Here is an 18,122-nt window from a genome sequence, read left to right as displayed (position 1 = left end):
GGTGAGACACACACTAATCCCGGCGCAGTGAGCTGCCTGCAACCACAGCGGCGCTCGGGGAGCAGTGAGGGGTTAGGTGCCTTGCTCAAGGACACTTCAGCCGTGGCCCACTGGTCGGGGCTCGAACCGGCAACCCTCCGGTTACAAGTCCAGAGTGCTAACCGGCCACGGCTGCCCCAAAGTGTGTATGTTTGTGTGTGTGTGTGTGTGTGTGTGTGTGTGTGTGTGTGTGTGTGTGTGTGTGTGTGTGTGTGTGTGTGTGTGTGTGTGTGTGTGTGTGTGTGTGTGTGTGTGTGTGTGTGTGTGTGTGTGTGTGTGTGTGTGTGTGTATGAATACATTTCTATTATGTGGATAAACTATGTATCCGATGACCTCAAAGCCTTTGGACAGCCTGGCATCCAGAAGGAAGATGTGGGATAGAAATGTCTAAGCGACCCCAGAATGTTGACCGGTAGTGTGTGTGTGTGTGTGTATATAGGCTATATAGTTTGGCATGGTCCTGCGACTTATATATCAAAATAAATAAAATTGAACATGTTCTTAAAGGAGAATTCCGGTGTGATATTGACCTAAAGTGTATCGAAACATGATACCGAGTGTGAACGTATGTCTCATAGTGTCAGATTGTCAGATTTGGACTCAGCATCTCCAGTAACCCCTAAAAACATATTAACATTGTCCATTTTGACCAAGCAGATCTTATAATATGATCAATATACGCTTTTATGCTAATTTAGCTAATTAGCTCAATTACACAAATTGCCCAACATATGCAAATTAGCATCCGGCAGTTTCTGCATGCTGGGAACCCATACTATATATTTCCATCATAAAACTTTGGTGTACTCAACATTTCCGGGTCCACAATGGGGCTCTATGGGCTGTCCACTGGACTATGTGCAGATCAAATGCATGAACTCTGCTGAAGTTGTAGGCTATAGGCATATTTGTGGCCACCTCAGGATAACTTCATGACAATATCCATAGCCTATTTATTTGAGGTCTTCTTGGAGCACATTGTCCCCCTAATCCAGTGACTTTTCAGCACATGGAAATACAGAAGATATTTAAGTGTGGGCTTGGTTCCATTGATTAAAATTCTGAAGTCACAAATTCCTCTCAGTTGAAACATACTATTTACAATATAGCACAGGATGGGCAGCTAGCGAATTGTGAGGAGGTGTTCACTGAATGTGACAAAAAAAATGTTATAGGCTTAAAATTGCATATGATCACTGAGTATACCTGAGTATTAATGGCATGATGAATGCCTGTCTGTGTATCTGTTTGAATACTGAACAAACATTCTAATATCTCTGATAATCCTACAAAACAACTGCACTGCAAAGAAGAAGAGAAAAGCGGCCTAGCAGCCCAGGCTCCACTGGAAAAACTGGAAATATATGTTTTGACTCAGCTTTTTACCTCCCTGCTGCTGAATCTGGGCTGGCAATCTGTTAGATGGTACAAATGCACTGTGTTAGTCATAGTGATTACTGGACGATTATTGGACTTTAGCATGGTGCCAGAAGATAAGGGTGGAGACTGTAAGTAGGGCTGGCACACCTTCTGCATACTCACAGTGACTATGAATGACTATGACTATGAACTGAAGTGAAATCAGCAATTCCTGCATGACAATATCCTGTGGTATATTTGAGTACGTCTTGGATCACATTGACCCCCTACTCTGGTGACTCCTTAGTACATGGAAAAACAGAAGAAAGTGTGGGCTTGGTTCCATCAATTGAAATTCTGAACTCACAAATTCCTCTCAGTTGAAACTTACTGAATTTTACTGTATAGCTCTGCACATTTTTCTGATGTCATACTACGGTTGCTGAGTGACATTCAAATGAGTTGACGGTCATATTCAAATTTGCAGTGGTCTCTTTATGTTAAGATGGGGGGGAATATTTTCTATAAAGTACACACATTAACCATGTCACATCAAATAGATTAAAAAATAATGTATTTTTTCTTATGGTCTTCAATCACAAATGGCACTGATTCTGTAGGACCGCCACCGTGTCTCTCAGTCTAACTCAGAAGCCTACTCTCCACCACAGCCATAATGGAAAAGACTGCTGATCATTGACCCTCCTTAATTGGGCAAGTCACAGAAACGGGAAGGTATAAAGTGTAGTAGGAAAAGGTGCACTTAAGCAACATGTATGACCGGCATTGAGAAGATTGCAAAGCAAAGCTGATTCAAGAATTTTATGAGCAGCAGAGGAGAGGTGATGCTAGTCTATTTCAAAAGACAGTTTGCATTGGTGTAAACACACACACTATTCTTCTTATGAAGAATAATGAATGTCTACTCTTTTAGTGTTAATACACCTTTACTCGACTCCATCAATTGTGTCATACATTCCTGCATTCATGCATGACTCAAACTGCACAAAAAACAAACAAAAAAGAGACAATTGCTTTTGCATTGTTGGACGCTTTAATGTTCTCCTTGACAACCCTTGTTTTCCTCCCACAAAATAGTTGATTTTCATTGGTGAAATTCATGTTAGGCCCGCCCAAGGAAGTAGGCTACAAATTGAGTATAGTCCAGTCCAAGCAGCCATGCGCAGGTACACTTTCGAGCAAGCCAAGGACTGACTGGTGAGTAGGCTAAATATCATGTTGTGATGAAACATTAAATAAAGTAGCCTAATAAGTTTGAATGTGTGGATTATCTTTAGAGGGATATTTGTAAATAGTAGGGGTGTGAATCTCTCATGTAAAAGACAATACGATTAGCATCTAGATACATGGGCACGATTCGATACAAGAAAAGATACATGTTTATAAAACAACGATTCAGTACGATTCGATGCGATGCGATTCGATGCAGTTCAAGAATGGAAAGCATTCTGAAAGATTTTTTATAATTTGCTCAAGGTGCACATTCATTTTATATTATCAATTATCATGGTTGTCAATTAGGCAACAAAATGTGTGAATATCTAAACTGAGGTTTGTTTCATATACTGTATTGAAATGAAAAAAGAATAGTCTACATTTCAGTCAAACACAGCAGCCAAATACAACATAATACATTTTTATAGACTTTACAGATTTTATAGTTATATCTGATTGTTTTCATGGAGCTGTAGCCTTGTTGAGGTAAGACAATACCGAAATAAAATAAAACAGTGCTTAAGACACTCTTGGCCTTTTCTCATATAGGCCTAGCCTACCCTACAAGAATAAAATAGGCCTACAAATCAATGAACTCTCAGGGCTTATTTTGTTCCAACTGTAGACCTAATGCAGAAACCTAAAATGCCACAAGTCTGAGTGAATATGAACAAAATCATTGGCTAATAATTTATGCATCGTTTTAGCAGCAAGGGGCAAATTATTATTTGAGGAAGGAAATCCCTTCATCAAAGGTAAGGCTACTCTACAGACTATCGTTGCTGTTTAGGAATGCTGTAAATTCTTAATTTCGCGCTGGATTTCGAAAAACTAAAGCCGACCGAGTGCAAGTTGTCACATGCTTAAATTGCAATAGATGTATGGGTAATGAGGTCATTTGACAACTTTGGGCAATTAATGTAACCAAAAACGAACTGCATTACCCACAATTCCGTTGCACGTATAGTTTTAAAACCAGAAGTGGGGTGAACGCGGTGCTTGGAACGTAAATGAGCGCAGTGTTGCCAATTTAGCGACTTTGTCGCCATATTTAGCGAGATTTCAGACCCCCCAAGCGACTTTTTTTGTAAAAAGCGACTAGCGACAAATCTAGCTACTTTTTCTGGAGACTTTTTGAGACTCTGATGTGATGGCATGTAACGTCCCTTTTTACTCTTATGAGTGAGCAGTGAGTTTCATGCCTGTTTCGCCCAAAGCGTTGCTCCTATAGATCTAACAGCTCAGACAACGTTATTGGAAGGTGCAGCAACTTCGGGTGAGATTACAACCAGAGTCAATGAGACGAGAGCAATGACATGATGACAGGGAAACAGGGACACGCTTTCCAGCACCGTTCAACAAAGGAAAGTAGTCTACAACTTCATTCACAAGCAGATAGTTCAAAATCGAGCATACAAGTTAGAAAAACCTAAAGCATTCGTTTAGGCTATGTCGCCTCAATGTTGTCAATGCAGGACAGACTGTCGGCTGAGGGGAAAAAAAAATATATCGGTCTGTCTGAAAGACATTAACTAAATAAATCCAAAATATAGCCATTGTTGTAAGGTTAAATTGTGTGTAGCCTATGGTGAAGTTATAATCAGACTTCAAGCTGTGCAAGGCAGCAGTTGGGAATAGGTTGGAAATGACTGATTTTCAGCCACTTAATGCTCATTCTGGTGTAGGCCTATACTATGACAAGATGTACAGAAGTGTAAAGTGTATCAATTACCCTAATATACAAGTATGTTAAATTAAATATTTAAATTAGGCTCTTAAAGTTGCCTATTTCAGTAGGTCTAGGAGAAAAGCAAACAGGTGGGGAACCAAAAAGGGGAATGAAAGGGGAATTAAAGGGCCATCACCGTTTTTTTTTTTTTTTTGGGGGGGGGGGGGGTCACGACCTGGTGACGTAATTGATATGCAAATTGGTGTGTGACGTCATCTAGCGACATTTAGCGACTTTTGGAGCTGGCTTTAGCTACTTTCCATTTGAAATAGTTGGCAACACTGAATGAGCGTCTGAGCGAGCAGAAAAGGTTGTGCACCGATTCATAACAAGTAAATCGATATAACGACCGGTTCATTTCAGTTTTTTTCCGATACGGGGCTTCACGTATCGATGTAGCCGTATCTTACACGTTAAAAACGGATACCAATACGTATCGGTTAATCTTTACACCCCTAGTAAATAGGCGTATACGCATAGTTGCATAAATATAGTATGGTGTTTTTCTATCACTTACCTCACAAGGATGTATGGTTTTTATAAGCTTTATTACTGCAGTTATTAGGGGCGTTTCAAGGTCATTACACATCTTGAACAGACCAGACCAACAGTCAAGGAGTGGGGTGCTGGAGGATACAGTAGAGTAGACACCAGGCCTGTCATTACATGGTCGAGAGGGGATGAAGTCAGCTGGTGAGGATAAGAGCAAGGACAAGTAACAGGTGGGCATTGTCTGCTATGAAGTAAACAAGATAAGAAAGCCCTACTTACACCTAACTGGCTAGAACCAGAAAGACCCAGAGCTATACAGTTTTGCATATATTTTTATGCATGATGGGAAGATGGTTTCTACCAATATTAGTAACCCTGTCAGATGCTGATTGGCCAGAAGGTGTCTTTTGAAAATGGTGTGAGGAGAGGGCACTTCTCGAGGTCAAGGGCCATTTTTCAATCAGATTTCATCGGGGGGGCGCCAGCTGATGACATCTCCTCCCTATTGCTTTGATGGATGGTCTGGACTTTGGTTTAGGCTGGACTATCACTTTAATACGAATATAGATGAATAAAGATCAACAGTCTCTTCAGAGATCTCCTGTCTGCATTGACTCCTTCGGACGCCTTGTTCCAGAGTGCTAATTAGTCAATAGTTAGACAGTTTTTCCACGACAATAGCCTATCTGTATGCTAGCATTGACAAGTTCATGTTCAATGTAGGCTGACACGACGTTATAATATTTCATTTGCAGATAACCCTACCCTTGGACAGAATTGTCAGCTAACTTTACAACAGCGATGGCAGCAACTCAAAAATGCTTCGCGAAAGGTGAGTCCTTGCCTCATTCTAAACTAAATGTAGACTTGTATCAGAATCATTGCAGTTGTTGCAATGAATGCATTCAGTTATGCAATGTGATTTTATCAGTGGTCATGGAATAAGGTTAGGCGTTCTATGTGTATTTGTTTTGAATTTGAGTAGGGGATGTGATATTACCACTACAATTGTCATTGAATGTTCATGGTTCTGCATTATTAAACCGAACGACATTGGGACCAGTGTTAGGCTACCACTTTTTGGTAGAGAAATAAGCAATCAGGCCCAAAATGTATACCCAAGTCTCTTGATCCAGCAAAAGAAACTATGTTATCAATGGATCATTTTGTGCAGTCTTGATTTACGGGGAAAATATTTGTAAGTGACTTTACAGAAAAACAAGCCCAAGTTGCTTATAATAACTGAACCTGGCAACTCTGATTGGGACATTCTCAAACCAGCAGCCCAGCCGCGAAAACGATGTCTGGTATACTCTGTAACGGTGTCTTTTTGACGCAGCTTTTTACCTCCCTGCTGCTGAATCGCTGTTAGATGGTAGGCTACAATTACACTGTGAAAATCATATTGTATAAGAGTAGTTAGCAGGGTGCGCTAATATAAGGGTGGAGACTCTAGGGCTAGCACACCTCCTCCTTATGCCTACTCACAGTGACTATGCAAAGCAGTGAAAACAGCAATTCCTTGCTTGCATGCCTGTATACTCACTCATTATAAATCTCATTCAGATATCACTCATCTTTTATCTCATTCAGATACACATTAAATAGGCTACCATTTACTTTTAATTTACTGAGTGTCTATTACTAAAACTAAAACCCTAAATATCCATGTTGAAACTTTTATTGATGCCCTTGCCTAGTAACTGGTATGGTCTCCTGTACGAATAGCAACCATTCAGTTAACATGTTTAAGAATGGCAAGGGTTGTGGGGACCCCCCACCCCATTCACTAAGTTGATATCAGAGCTTGCCCCATTTTTGTTGCATTACGTGGAAGCTAATTGTTTGTTCACATAAAGTGATCTGTGTCCTTTTTACCAGGGAGTTCTCCTCCTGGTCCTGTTCCCAAGGGTCACATCAGGCTGTACAGCATGAGATTCTGCCCTTTTGCACAGAGGGCCAGGCTTGTGCTTCATGCCAAGGGCATCAAGTGAGTTTACCTGACACAGCCATGGAAGCTGAGTGGACCATGGCCTTGCAGACATTTACTTGGATTGGACACTGAAGGCACAGCATGCAAGCCTGGGCTTTTAGCTCAACTGTCAGCACACTCACCTTCCGATCCGAGGTGCTGCTGTTCGCGGGTTCGAGTCCGGGCGTGTGCAGGGCTGAATGATGATGAATATTGTTATTGATTGGAAACATTGTAATGTATTATTTTAAAGGAACCGTATGTACGATTGTGGCCAAAACTGGTACTGCAATCAATTTCAAATTACTGTAGAGCGGTGTATGCCCTCCCCCTCCCCCTGACTGGCAGAGCTGGCTACCCGGATGCCGAAACACTACTGACTTTGTGATTAGTAGATGGGTGGAGGGTGGCGCATCAGGCCAAAACACAACATGACAACATCAACATCAGTTGAGGGCTGCAACTTCACTTTTTAAATGATAATATCCTGGCCGGACTATTGTTGTCAATGATATAAGTATTTGAAATTAACATCATTTCTTAATGTCTAGTGACATATCAGGGCCATATTATGATTAATTGAAATACATTTCTTACATACGGTTCCTTTAAATAAAGTAATGAAAAAGGCACAGGAATAGTTATTATTACCAGTTAGTATCTTATCAGTATTTCCTGTAAATTTGCATTAATATGTTCAATTTTAATGGGATACTTTTGATGACTGCAACTACACATTTTTACTTTCACAGACATGAGACAGTCAACATAAACCTGAAGGACAAACCTGATTGGTTTTTGGAGAAGAACCCTCTTGGCGAGGTGCCAACGCTGGAGACTGTGAATGGTCAGGTGATCTATGAGTCACCAATCACATGCGAGTATCTGGATGAGGTGTATGCAGAGAAAAAACTGCTCCCTTCTGATCCATTTGAGAAGGCTCAGCAGAAGATACTTCTGGAACATTTCTCCAAGGTAATGCAGGTCATCTGCTGGGGAGAACACACAAGACTCTCTGTAGCTCTCAAAAAAGCATTAGCCTTCACACATTCCTGTGCTCAGTGAGGCTGTGTTTCAGTGCATCATGTGCAATCCTCAAGCATGGCAAAAGGTTGTTGACATTTCAACTAAACAGCCAATCAAATACACCCCTCATTTTCATTCCTCTGAAGCACCATTATTGGTTAGCTGGAGTTGAGTATGCTTACAGCAGCATAACTGACTTCAAGCACGGCACTTTATCCCACACCCACCTGATGTGCTTTATCTGACTGGAGTTAGAGCTGCAGTTGCTCGTGTTCAAATAGAAATGGGTGATTCATATGTTTTTTTTTTTCTGATATTCCTTTACATTAGGTCCTCTCACCTTCGTTCCAGCAGTGATGGTGAAAATGATTGGGCTGCTATTGAAAATGAATACTGCATGTAAATGGTTGTGCCTCTGCAGGTCACTCCGTACTTCTATAAGATCCCAATGGGCAAGCAGAAAGGCGAGGATGTGTCAAGCCTAGAAGCAGAGCTGAAGGGGAGGCTGTCTAAATTAAATGAGGTAAGCCGTCATCACCACAGATGTTAATAGAGTGCGGTTTTGTGTTAACCTCCCGTGTGTTGATTTGTACATGACATAGGGGGTACACTAATGGATCAGATCTGATGGACACTCATGCGCAAACTTTTATTCATAGTCATCAGAGTACTTGCTACGAGTCCTGTTCTTCACTGGTTCACTGTGATATTCTGATTTGCTTGAGGCATAATAACTTTATTTTGACAACCACCACTCCTTTATGACACACTTTATCACCTGGAGAGAATCTCAGATCTGATTTGCTGGTGGATGGCTGTTAATTATAAATAACGGGACACCTATGAAGTAGATATGGTAAAAAAAAAGTTTAATCATCGTTCCATCAATGCTTATGAATGGTAACTATAACAACCATAGTAGGACGACAGTTTATTCTGGAAGCAAGCTTGGCAACAAGGGAATCAACTGTAAACAAGCTAACTGTCCACCACTATCACTGTTAGGGCCAAAGAAAGATGTACAACAAACTGAACAAGTCGGCTTCTTTTAAACGGAACCGCTTGTTTCCTTTGCATCCTATAAAGGCATGACTATGTCTACGGCATTCTAGGTGTCCCGTTACGAAATTAATCCCGTACGAAATTAATGGACTCGGCAGAGGAACCTCCTTGAGCTGTGTGTCGGAGAGTTCTTTGCCTCCCCCTTGTCCGTTAATTCCGAATAACGGGACACCTCTGCGTTACCCATAATCTGTCAATGACAACCCCATCAAATATGTTCTGGATTAACATCGAATGAACATCACTTTGATGAATTGGCTTATTTTAATTTACGGTAATTCAAATACCTCTAGGTACTTTTGAATTTGAAATTTGCTTCTAATTATGTCAACCTTAGTTACAAAATTGAAAATAATAATAATAATAATAAAAAAAATAGGCTAATGAAGCTACCTCTCGTGGCCCACCTGCAATACCTTGAAGGCCCACACTTTGAGAAACACTGCTCTAGGTATCTCAAGATCACTTATAACTGAAAAGCAATACAACCACTAGTTGTTGGCTCAAAGTCCAATCTTGCAAAGATGAACACTCAGCAGCAAGGAAACTCCAGAAGACAACAACTATCGTCATGCAGCTTCATTGGCTTCCAGTTACGTTTCGAGAAAGTGAGACTGGTTTTGAAACCTTTTCTTGCATGAGAACTTGAATGCATTAATTGAGCAATGGAAATGTACAACTCTTACAACATAGCTAGAATAGTGTATACTTGCATATGCATTTCATTTTGCTAGAGTGCAGTATTCACTGTCATAATGGATGCTTTCTTTGGTTACACTCTACTTGATAGTGTCATGTCACTCTTATGTCGACACTGTCATGAATGTGTCATAAACAAGTCGTAAGCGTTTATGACATAACGCTTCTGTTATTAAGTGACACCCGGTTTTTGTCATAACAAATTAAGGTTAGGATTGGGGTTAGGTTTAGAGTTAGGGTTGGGGTTATAGGATTAGGGTTAGAGGTTAGGATTAGGGTTAGGTTTCATGTGTCATGACAGTGTCATGTGTTCACGACAGCGTCATGTCACTCTTATGTCGATACTGTCAAGTAAAGTGTTACCCTTATCCACCTGTTTCACCTGTCTGGGTGGATGTTGTGCTTTGTGTTTTCTCAGGTGCTGGTCAACAAGAAAACCAAATTCTTTGGAGGAGATTCTGTCACGATGATCGACTACATGATGTGGCCCTGGTTTGAGAGGATGGAGATGATGGAGTTGACGCAGTACGTGTTCACACTCACAGTTTAAGTCCTTGGTCTCCTTGAGTGATAGGAAATGAATTCGGCCAGAGTTCACAGGCATTTAAATGTCACAACTCACAAACCACTTGTGTAATGCCAGTCCATTTCAGCAAAAATCATTTGAATAGTTAATATTAGGAATGAAATATAGTGCCTCGATTCAGGCAGATTCACAATGTTTCTGACTCTCAGTTTATACTTTGCATTGTGACATACAGTATTTCCCTCATCACATGTTGTTTGTACAATGTATATGCTGCCTCTTACCCTGTGTGCCCAGTTGAGATCAAACCATAAGGAGTTGTTATGATCATCTGTTTCAGTTGTTTGGATGGCAATGCTGAATTCAAGAAATGGGTCCAATTCATGCTGCAGGACCCTACTGTCAAGGCCACCATGTTCAGCACTGACACCTACAAGGCCTTTTACAAATCCTACACGGATGGCAAACCAGACTATGACTATGGGCTGTGAGCTCCATGGTGACTGTGATGGAGACATCGATGATTTCTGGCGGCCTGCCCTTGACTAGTCTTTTTAATGTTGATTTGACTGAAGCAAACAGGTGAAGAGGAAAGGTTCTGGGACTGAAGTCACTGATCAAATCTTACTGAAATTTCAATAAGGATTTTTGTAATCAAAACAAAATGGTTTATTTTCTAATTTTTAATGTAGGATGTCTACATTAAAAAATGTCGTAGAATGTCTTTTCGGTGTTTTCATTTTAGCACTTTAGGGTTTGAGATATAAATTAACATTTGGTGACTAGATCTTTTTTTACAAATTGTTGTCAGTTGCCTTTATTAGTAAATAAAGACAGTCTTGTTTCAATTCAACAAGTTATTCATTCAAGCAAGAATTCAGAAGTGAACCCATCATTAGCATCAGCAAAGAGGAGAAATACTGTGTATCACCAGCAGATGGATCTCCCATGCTCTGTTGGAAATGTTTGGTACACTTCCTCAGAATTCTGACCATGACAAACTCCACCCACTTTGTACTATTTAAAAAGTCTGGGCGTCATTGGTGACATCACTGGGTGAGAACCGGGAATGGAATTTCAAGTCATGCTGTGTTTGCTCATCGAAAATATAGCCAACTCTATTTACAGCATACACTGAAATGTGTTTCTACAGAAGAATACACATGTATCAGCAATGGAACCTACAATGATTTTCAGGAACAAGTATGCCCACAACATTGAAGTTAAAGCAGTGCATTTATTTATGTAAACAGAAACAGTTCCCCCAAATACAATACAAATATTCATTACAGAGCAAATACCCAAATTATTGTTGTAACAATATAAATGTACTTAAAAAAGGAAATAATTAATGGATTTCTATGGAACATCACGAAAACATTCGTGCGCAACCAAGAGGCAGAAAGCACCATAGAACAGCATAGAGCAATGCAAAAGAGCAACAGAATAAAATGAGTTTTTGTGCTGAAAACTGCACCAATTCGAAATCACGATGGTTAGAGAATGTTAAATATGTTCAATATCCCTAACGGAATGCATGTCTTCGCCAAAAATGACAAAATATGATGTTATATTAATAATCCAAATGAACGTCAAACTTTGAAATATAGTCTGAAATGAGATGTTATTATCATTGAGACAACAGGGGTATACAAAAAAATCCGATTGTAGCTTACAGCAGCCAACTATTTAGGTTAAGTTTATAACGTTGTGGACGGCCACCAAGCGTCTTCTGCCTCACGGCTGCGCGCATCTAGTTTTGTTGGTAAACGGGAAACCTGTGTATACACAAACACTACATGTCTTGGTGGACTTATTTAAAAAATATACTATTTAAATCCAAACCTGGGTTTGGTTTGACATTGACACTCAAGAGCAGCTATTGGTAAGATCCTTCATTGCTTTTGTTTTGATAGACATCTGACTCCTTTCAGCTATTCTAAATATCTTCTCCTTGCCATAAACACTGAACTTGAACACAGGAAATACTAACATGTGACTGCTAACACTAACTTAACATGTGACCAGCCCACACACTCCAAAGCAAGCTGACACACCAAGCATTCATTGAAATGGAATTGAAATTAAGTTTTTAGAATGACATTTTGAGCATTTCATCAGACCAGTAACGGTGATGACACTAATATTCAGTAGGTTGAGTGAAAAGGCTTAGTTGGTGATTGCTATCCTTAGGTACTATGTGGTTTTTGGATTACTATTTAGAAAATTAAGTATTTCTTATGTAAGAAAATATTATTACAATATATACATAGGATTAAAATATCATACTTACACAAGAACAACAGCGTATTATGTTTTATTTACTGAAGTAGTCTACACCTGATATATAGTGGGACTAACTTACTCACGTTACTTCCCTGTGAGTTGTGCCTCAAGCCCATGAAGAGGCCCTGAAACATCTTTTCGAATGACATGCTTATTGGAATACAATGACCTCCCTTTCCTTTAGACAGCATGATGTGCAGTGACTGTCACACCATTCTCTGAATACAGTCAGGCAAATTTGGTGACCTTTTATTAAATTACTACTCTTGTTCAGGGCTAGTGTTGACACTTCCTAGAAATCTGATGATATGTTGCCAGGCTTCTAGCACCCTAAAAAATAAAAACTAAGAAAGTCTCAAATACGTATAATAAGGTTTCTCTAAATGGAACAAATGACTAGCAATAGCAAAGTACTATTACCCCTTATATTCTGAGTACACATGAACAAGCACCTGGACACCTTCCCCATAACAACTTTACTGGGCTAAACATACAAATGTTTTCAACTCCTAGCTCTGTCCCTATTCAAAAGCATAACATAAGCAGTGCAACGAATCTTTTGTGAACCTGTTCAACTGTGAACAGTCATAAGGTCAAAAGCGAAACCATGTTCTGTAGGCACATTTCTCAAAATGTTATCTCCACCTTTGTGACAACTGACTAAGTACCATTGGCATGTCTTCCTGAATGATGCTGAGGAATTTTAAGTGAGTTCAGTGGAAACCATTTACTTCTTCCACAAGGAATGCCACAATATTTATAGAATGACCATGAGACCTTGGGAAAAGCATTCAAGTAATGTGCAATAATGTGCAATAAAAAATATTAAATAACACTACACTGTTATCAGAACAGAATGTGATCAGTGCCTTCTCATTTTTTGCTGCAATCTGAAGGAGAAATAAGTCATTGCTGTCTTGGTGATAGTAGCTGCTTTCCAGGGAAAAAAAGTACACCAACCACCAAACAAAATCCAGAGCCCTGCTCATTCAGTTCCTTCCCAGCCACGACAGTTCCTGTGATAGGAATCTGTAATTTTGTCAGGCAATTACAACCGAGTCACTGAACCTCAGATTACAGTCCATTCTTTAGCGGTGAGCCGCACTACGACTGCCGAGCTGAGTGTGGCCCACGGAGAACATCTCCGTTGGGAACATGAGGAGTGTATTCCTGGATCAGAACTGGAGCATTCCTGACCAGCTCTTGGACATGCTCCACCACTCCTGTGTACAGCTGCCTTTGCAGCACCAGTGGCCGGAAAAGATTGACTGATTCTGCCGCCCGGAATATTTCAGGAACTCTGATTTCGGCTGGAACTGAAGAGTTCCCGATGATGATATGACTGAGTCTCTTTTCCTGGATACTTTTCTGGAGTAAACCCAACAGATCTCCAAACCGTTGGTCCAGGTTTTGAGGTCCCCATGCAGAAGGGGGTTTAGCAAGCAACAAGTGCAGCAGTGCAGTTTTCAGGTGATAGTTAGTAAGAGCACATCTGCCCGTCAGGCTGGTCTGCTTTTTGTGGAGGAACGAGGCAACCTGCAGGCACCGGATGTGGCAGGAGCTCTCAGGAAGGCTTTTGGCCAGGTGCTTGAGCAAATTTCTTTCGTACACAGAGAAGGAGAGGTGCCAGTGCGTGTCCGAGGAGCTCTCCCCATCCGTGGGGAAATGCGAGATGAAGTACGCGTCTGTGTCCTCAAGCTGGACCACAGGGGTTAGGTTGAGCAGCACAACTTTTCCCGACCTGAAACGGATCTTTAGGGCTCCAGGGGAGTCCAGGTTTCGGAAAGTGAGCTCAAACTCATACTTGTGTGAGATGCGCCCCCACGCTTTGGTCACAGAGATCTGGAACCACTTCATGACCTGGTCTTTGGCCAGGTAGGTTGTGCCTTTTGAGCAAAGGAGTTCTTCTAGGCAGTGGTCAGCATCTTTGGGAGGGTCGTTCCTGGCATGGACCAGGCACAGCATGTCTTCACCTATGTTGGTGGACCCACACAGGCAGTCAGCGCTACCCTCACCCAATCGGGCTACACGGATCTGACCACAGCCCTGCCACAGGTCCGGGGTCAGATCGCTCGATGGCCCGCACCGCAGTTGAAACTGGTAGCAATAGGGTTCAGGCGGGGCAAAGGGCACGATGAGGTCACATGTGAACGGCCTGCAGACTCCCCAGGACTCAAACACGCTTCCCACTCCCACAAAATCCTCCACTTCCATGTCAGCCTCGCGGTCCCCTGCACTTCTCAGAGCCTCCAGTAGATCATCCGCGAAGCCCTCCACAAACTCACGCACCCTGCGACTCTCCTGGGTGGGCCCGTGGAAGCATGTCTCACAGAGGCTTCCGAGGGCACCCTTCTCTAAAACCAAGTACCTGTCTCTGGACCCTCCTCCACTAAACCAACCGTCCAAATCCTCATTGGGTGCATCTGAGCCCTGGCCGTCCACTTGGCTTGCCTCCTGCCTGCACACCTCAATGGTGAAGAAGATGACGAGAGAGAGGGCGCTCCAGAAGTACCAGCTGTAGCTGCCATCCAGGTCAGCGCTGAGGGCCTCTGCTGAGAGCTCTTGCTCCAACCTAGTCTGCTCAGCCTCCAGCCTCTCCTGGTGTTCCTTCATGCGAACCAGCAGATCATTCTCCTGTTCAGGGGCCGGCGCAGTGCTGTTGTCGGGGAAGAGCAAGGGGTGGTTCAAGATGGCAGCTGCCACCACCACACAGAAACGAGCAATGGCCCCCTGCATCCTCACAAGGGAGTCTGTGGAGTAGGCAGAACTAAAATGAGTACAACATACATTGACACGTGACAGCATATAAGAACCTATTAGCAGGCTGCTAAATGTTCCAGACTGGCCATGTTACAGTATACAACACTAAGAATCAGAAATGATGACTTGGTCACCTTTGTGTCTGGAATAATGTATTCAATGCTAATATTTGTTATACCGTCTTTGTTTTCTTCCTCCGTCCCCATCACAAACGCACACACACACACAAACATTTGAGCACTGCTGTCTGTCTAAATATAGCCTCGTGCCCACTCTGACGCAGATACCGGGCCTGGCTGAATATGTGCGCTGGAGGGAAGTGTGATGATAACCTTTCTTTTCTTTTTTTCGCAACACAATAGGGTCCCCTGATAACTCTACATAGGCTGATAACATTGTTTCCACTGTAGTCCAACAGGTTTTTTTAAGGACAACAGCATCAGGTTAGTGAAACATTTTAGATATTAACACAGAACTCCACGTGGGCTATAGGCATTCAGTGCTGAACTAGTGTCAGTAGTGCTTCATTTCTTCTGTCACTTTAGGAAGTGTAAAAATATAACTGTACACCAGGAAGGAAGTTACATAATTAGTGTCTTTGCAAAGTGCTCATTTCATGTCAGCATTAGCTCTGGACCACACAGAGAAATTGCAACACAATAAAACAATGGAACGTTTTCTGAACTTTTGTTTTATTTAGGTGGCCTGGTGCCAAACGGAGTGTATTAAAGAAATCCTGACATAAGTATGGACACAAACTTTGCAAAGCTGACCACCGCTGACTCATTTGGATAGGCTATTGGGAGGGGGCTAGACAAACATAGACACAACTGAAAGTGTAACAATACCCAAATAGGCTGTTTTGCATTGTCAGCTTCAAAAAAAGGGGTGCCCCTTTTCATGGCAATGGCCACATGATGATAAACCAAAAGAAAAAGGCACGCAGAGAATCTCTCTCCCCTTCTGCTATTCCTAACGAGTAAAGGCTCATGTCAAAAATAAGCTTATTCTTGCCATCCTTCCATGGTAGTATTTGTTTACTCACTGAGTTTCCCGGGAAACTCCTTCCTAGGACTCACACTTTCTCTTTGCATGTCGTGCCCAAGTGGAAACTACAGTGACGAAGCGCCATCACCGCGTATTGCGTATATTGCGAGTTGTTACAACAACTAGAAACAACGCTTTTAAAAGTTGCTTAATAGACACTAGTCTCAGACAGACAACACTCCAAACTTCCCTGTTTGACTAACATTCTAAACAAAAGAATCATTGAAGGATAAACAGTTTAGAGCGTGTCATAGCCTAACAGAACACTCACTCATTAGGGCTAATTTACTAGTCTCATATGCGAGTAGGCTATGCGTAAATGTATGCGAATTATAATAGACTAAAAGTAAAGACAAACCTTGTGTCCTCAGGTGAGTTTTCAGACCATCTCAAAAGGTGGTGGGTTAAGCTACATATCCACTACACCAAAAGAGGAAGTTCCCGTTATGCCTGTAACTTGACTGATCTGTCGGTTTGCCCTCGCGCACTCTACTCATTTCCTGAGCTGTGGTTAACTCGCCAAAATACTTCTCTCCTCCTTCATTCTCCGCGCGTAGCCTATTGTGGACTCTCAGCATACAGTCCACGTGAGTTTGTTCCAGCGCGAGGGCACGGGTTCATGTTATATTATGCTGAAAATGGGGGGACATTGTAGCCTTGTCACAAGTTTAGGATGAAAACAGAGGAGTGAGTTGTGGATGGGACCGAAAAGGGTCGAAGTTGGTGTCGCCCATCGCTTGCAAACTATTTTACTAAGTCATCGCACTCGAGGGCCACGTGGGAATTTTTTATTAAATTATTTATTATATATTTATTTTAGAGGTCCTTTAGTTTCGTGTTCACTCGCACTATAGGATATTTTTGCGTTTCCGAGCAAGTTTTGCGTTCCTTCACCTAAGTTGGTTTTTGCGTTTTGCGAAAAGTAGGCCTAGGGAACGCAAAATCAATGTACAATAAATCTCAACAAATACATTTTCACCTCAACAAAAATAAATTCACACCATGTCCCTCCGCGGGATTTGTAAAATTTGAGGAATAGGCAGGCTAATCCACGCTGTATGGCCGCACGATGGAGCTGTCCCCAGACCAGAGGCACATCAGTTTTATTTTGAGAGAGAGGCATACTAGTGCAGGCAAACATTTAATCTCAGTCAACTGACTGTTATGTTAGCATGTTTGTAAGGCCTGCTTAAGTACAGTAGTCATATTGTAATGTCTCACAAAAATGCCAGTTATCTCATGTATTAGCCAAGCACAACTTCCTTAACCAGTCTCGCCCGTGCCCAGGGTTATAGCGATTAATATCAAAACAATCTCTGTTTATATAATATAATATTAGATATCTAATTAATATAAGATAACGTTTTAAGTTGAAGATAAACATAAAAAATAACAACTTTGTGACTTTATGACATTATTGATACACATATTATTATTGTTTGTATTATATTGCATTATGTTTTTTATATTATTGTGTTTGTGTACAATATTATTGAAGCTAAACAAATTGAGCACCTTGTTTCAGGAGTGAAATTCTAACATCCTAGTACGGTGTCTTGTGTAATCCCGCTGGATTTTCTTGTGATTTGTTTGCATATTTTGCTAGTATAGAGGCTAAGGAACAAGATTTTTTTTGTCTTCAAATTTTCACGATCCATTTTCACACTTAGATGACATCATTTATATAATGCAAGACTGGGACTACTATCACTTGGGGGTCAAATGTGAGAAAATACTGGTAAAGAGGGTATTTTTGGGTGCTGATTCTGAATATCATATTTACTTAGCTGATTTTTTAGTTTTAAACCTGCTAATTAGAATTTGCGGCCTAAAACTGGCCTCCATAGGCAACATAAAACGGGTGAATAGAGTAAAAAATGTAACTCCT

The 18,122-nt window shown here is 41.3% G+C and overlaps 2 protein-coding genes across 4 annotated transcripts; one reads left to right on the top strand and one right to left on the bottom strand.

Annotated features, from left to right (window-relative positions):
* The first annotated feature begins 2,571 nt into the window (after positions 1 to 2,571).
* On the top strand, positions 2,572 to 10,840 carry LOC121685349 (glutathione S-transferase omega-1-like). 3 transcript variants are annotated; one of them, XM_042065819.1, is made up of 7 exons: positions 2,572 to 2,617; positions 5,612 to 5,688; positions 6,738 to 6,846; positions 7,581 to 7,803; positions 8,276 to 8,377; positions 10,034 to 10,140; positions 10,482 to 10,840. In XM_042065819.1, exons 2-7 carry the CDS (start codon positions 5,658 to 5,660, stop codon positions 10,630 to 10,632), a joined length of 723 nt encoding a protein of 240 aa, XP_041921753.1. In that variant the 5' UTR covers positions 2,572 to 2,617; positions 5,612 to 5,657; the 3' UTR covers positions 10,633 to 10,840. The 3 variants fall into 3 exon arrangements, with proteins under 3 accessions (XP_041921753.1, XP_041921755.1, XP_041921754.1); XM_042065821.1 differs by having other exon boundaries at positions 2,601 to 2,617; positions 5,609 to 5,688; XM_042065820.1 differs by lacking the exon at positions 2,572 to 2,617 and adding an exon at positions 3,674 to 3,911.
* A 1,602-nt stretch (positions 10,841 to 12,442) lies between these two features.
* On the bottom strand, positions 12,443 to 16,708 carry LOC121685696 (inositol 1,4,5-trisphosphate receptor interacting protein). Its single transcript, XM_042066370.1, has 2 exons — positions 16,593 to 16,708; positions 12,443 to 15,177 (listed from the first exon to the last, which is right to left on the bottom strand). Exon 2 carries the CDS (start codon positions 15,161 to 15,163, stop codon positions 13,532 to 13,534), a length of 1,632 nt encoding a protein of 543 aa, XP_041922304.1. The 5' UTR covers positions 15,164 to 15,177; positions 16,593 to 16,708; the 3' UTR covers positions 12,443 to 13,531.
* Positions 16,709 to 18,122: the final 1,414 nt, after the last annotated feature.

The sequence above is a fragment of the Alosa sapidissima genome, chromosome 16 (assembly GCF_018492685.1).
Source record: "Alosa sapidissima isolate fAloSap1 chromosome 16, fAloSap1.pri, whole genome shotgun sequence".
Lineage (NCBI taxonomy): Eukaryota > Metazoa > Chordata > Actinopteri > Clupeiformes > Clupeidae > Alosa > Alosa sapidissima.
The sequence above is the reverse complement of the archived record's forward strand: the minus strand, read 5'-3'. Positions and strand labels throughout refer to the sequence as shown.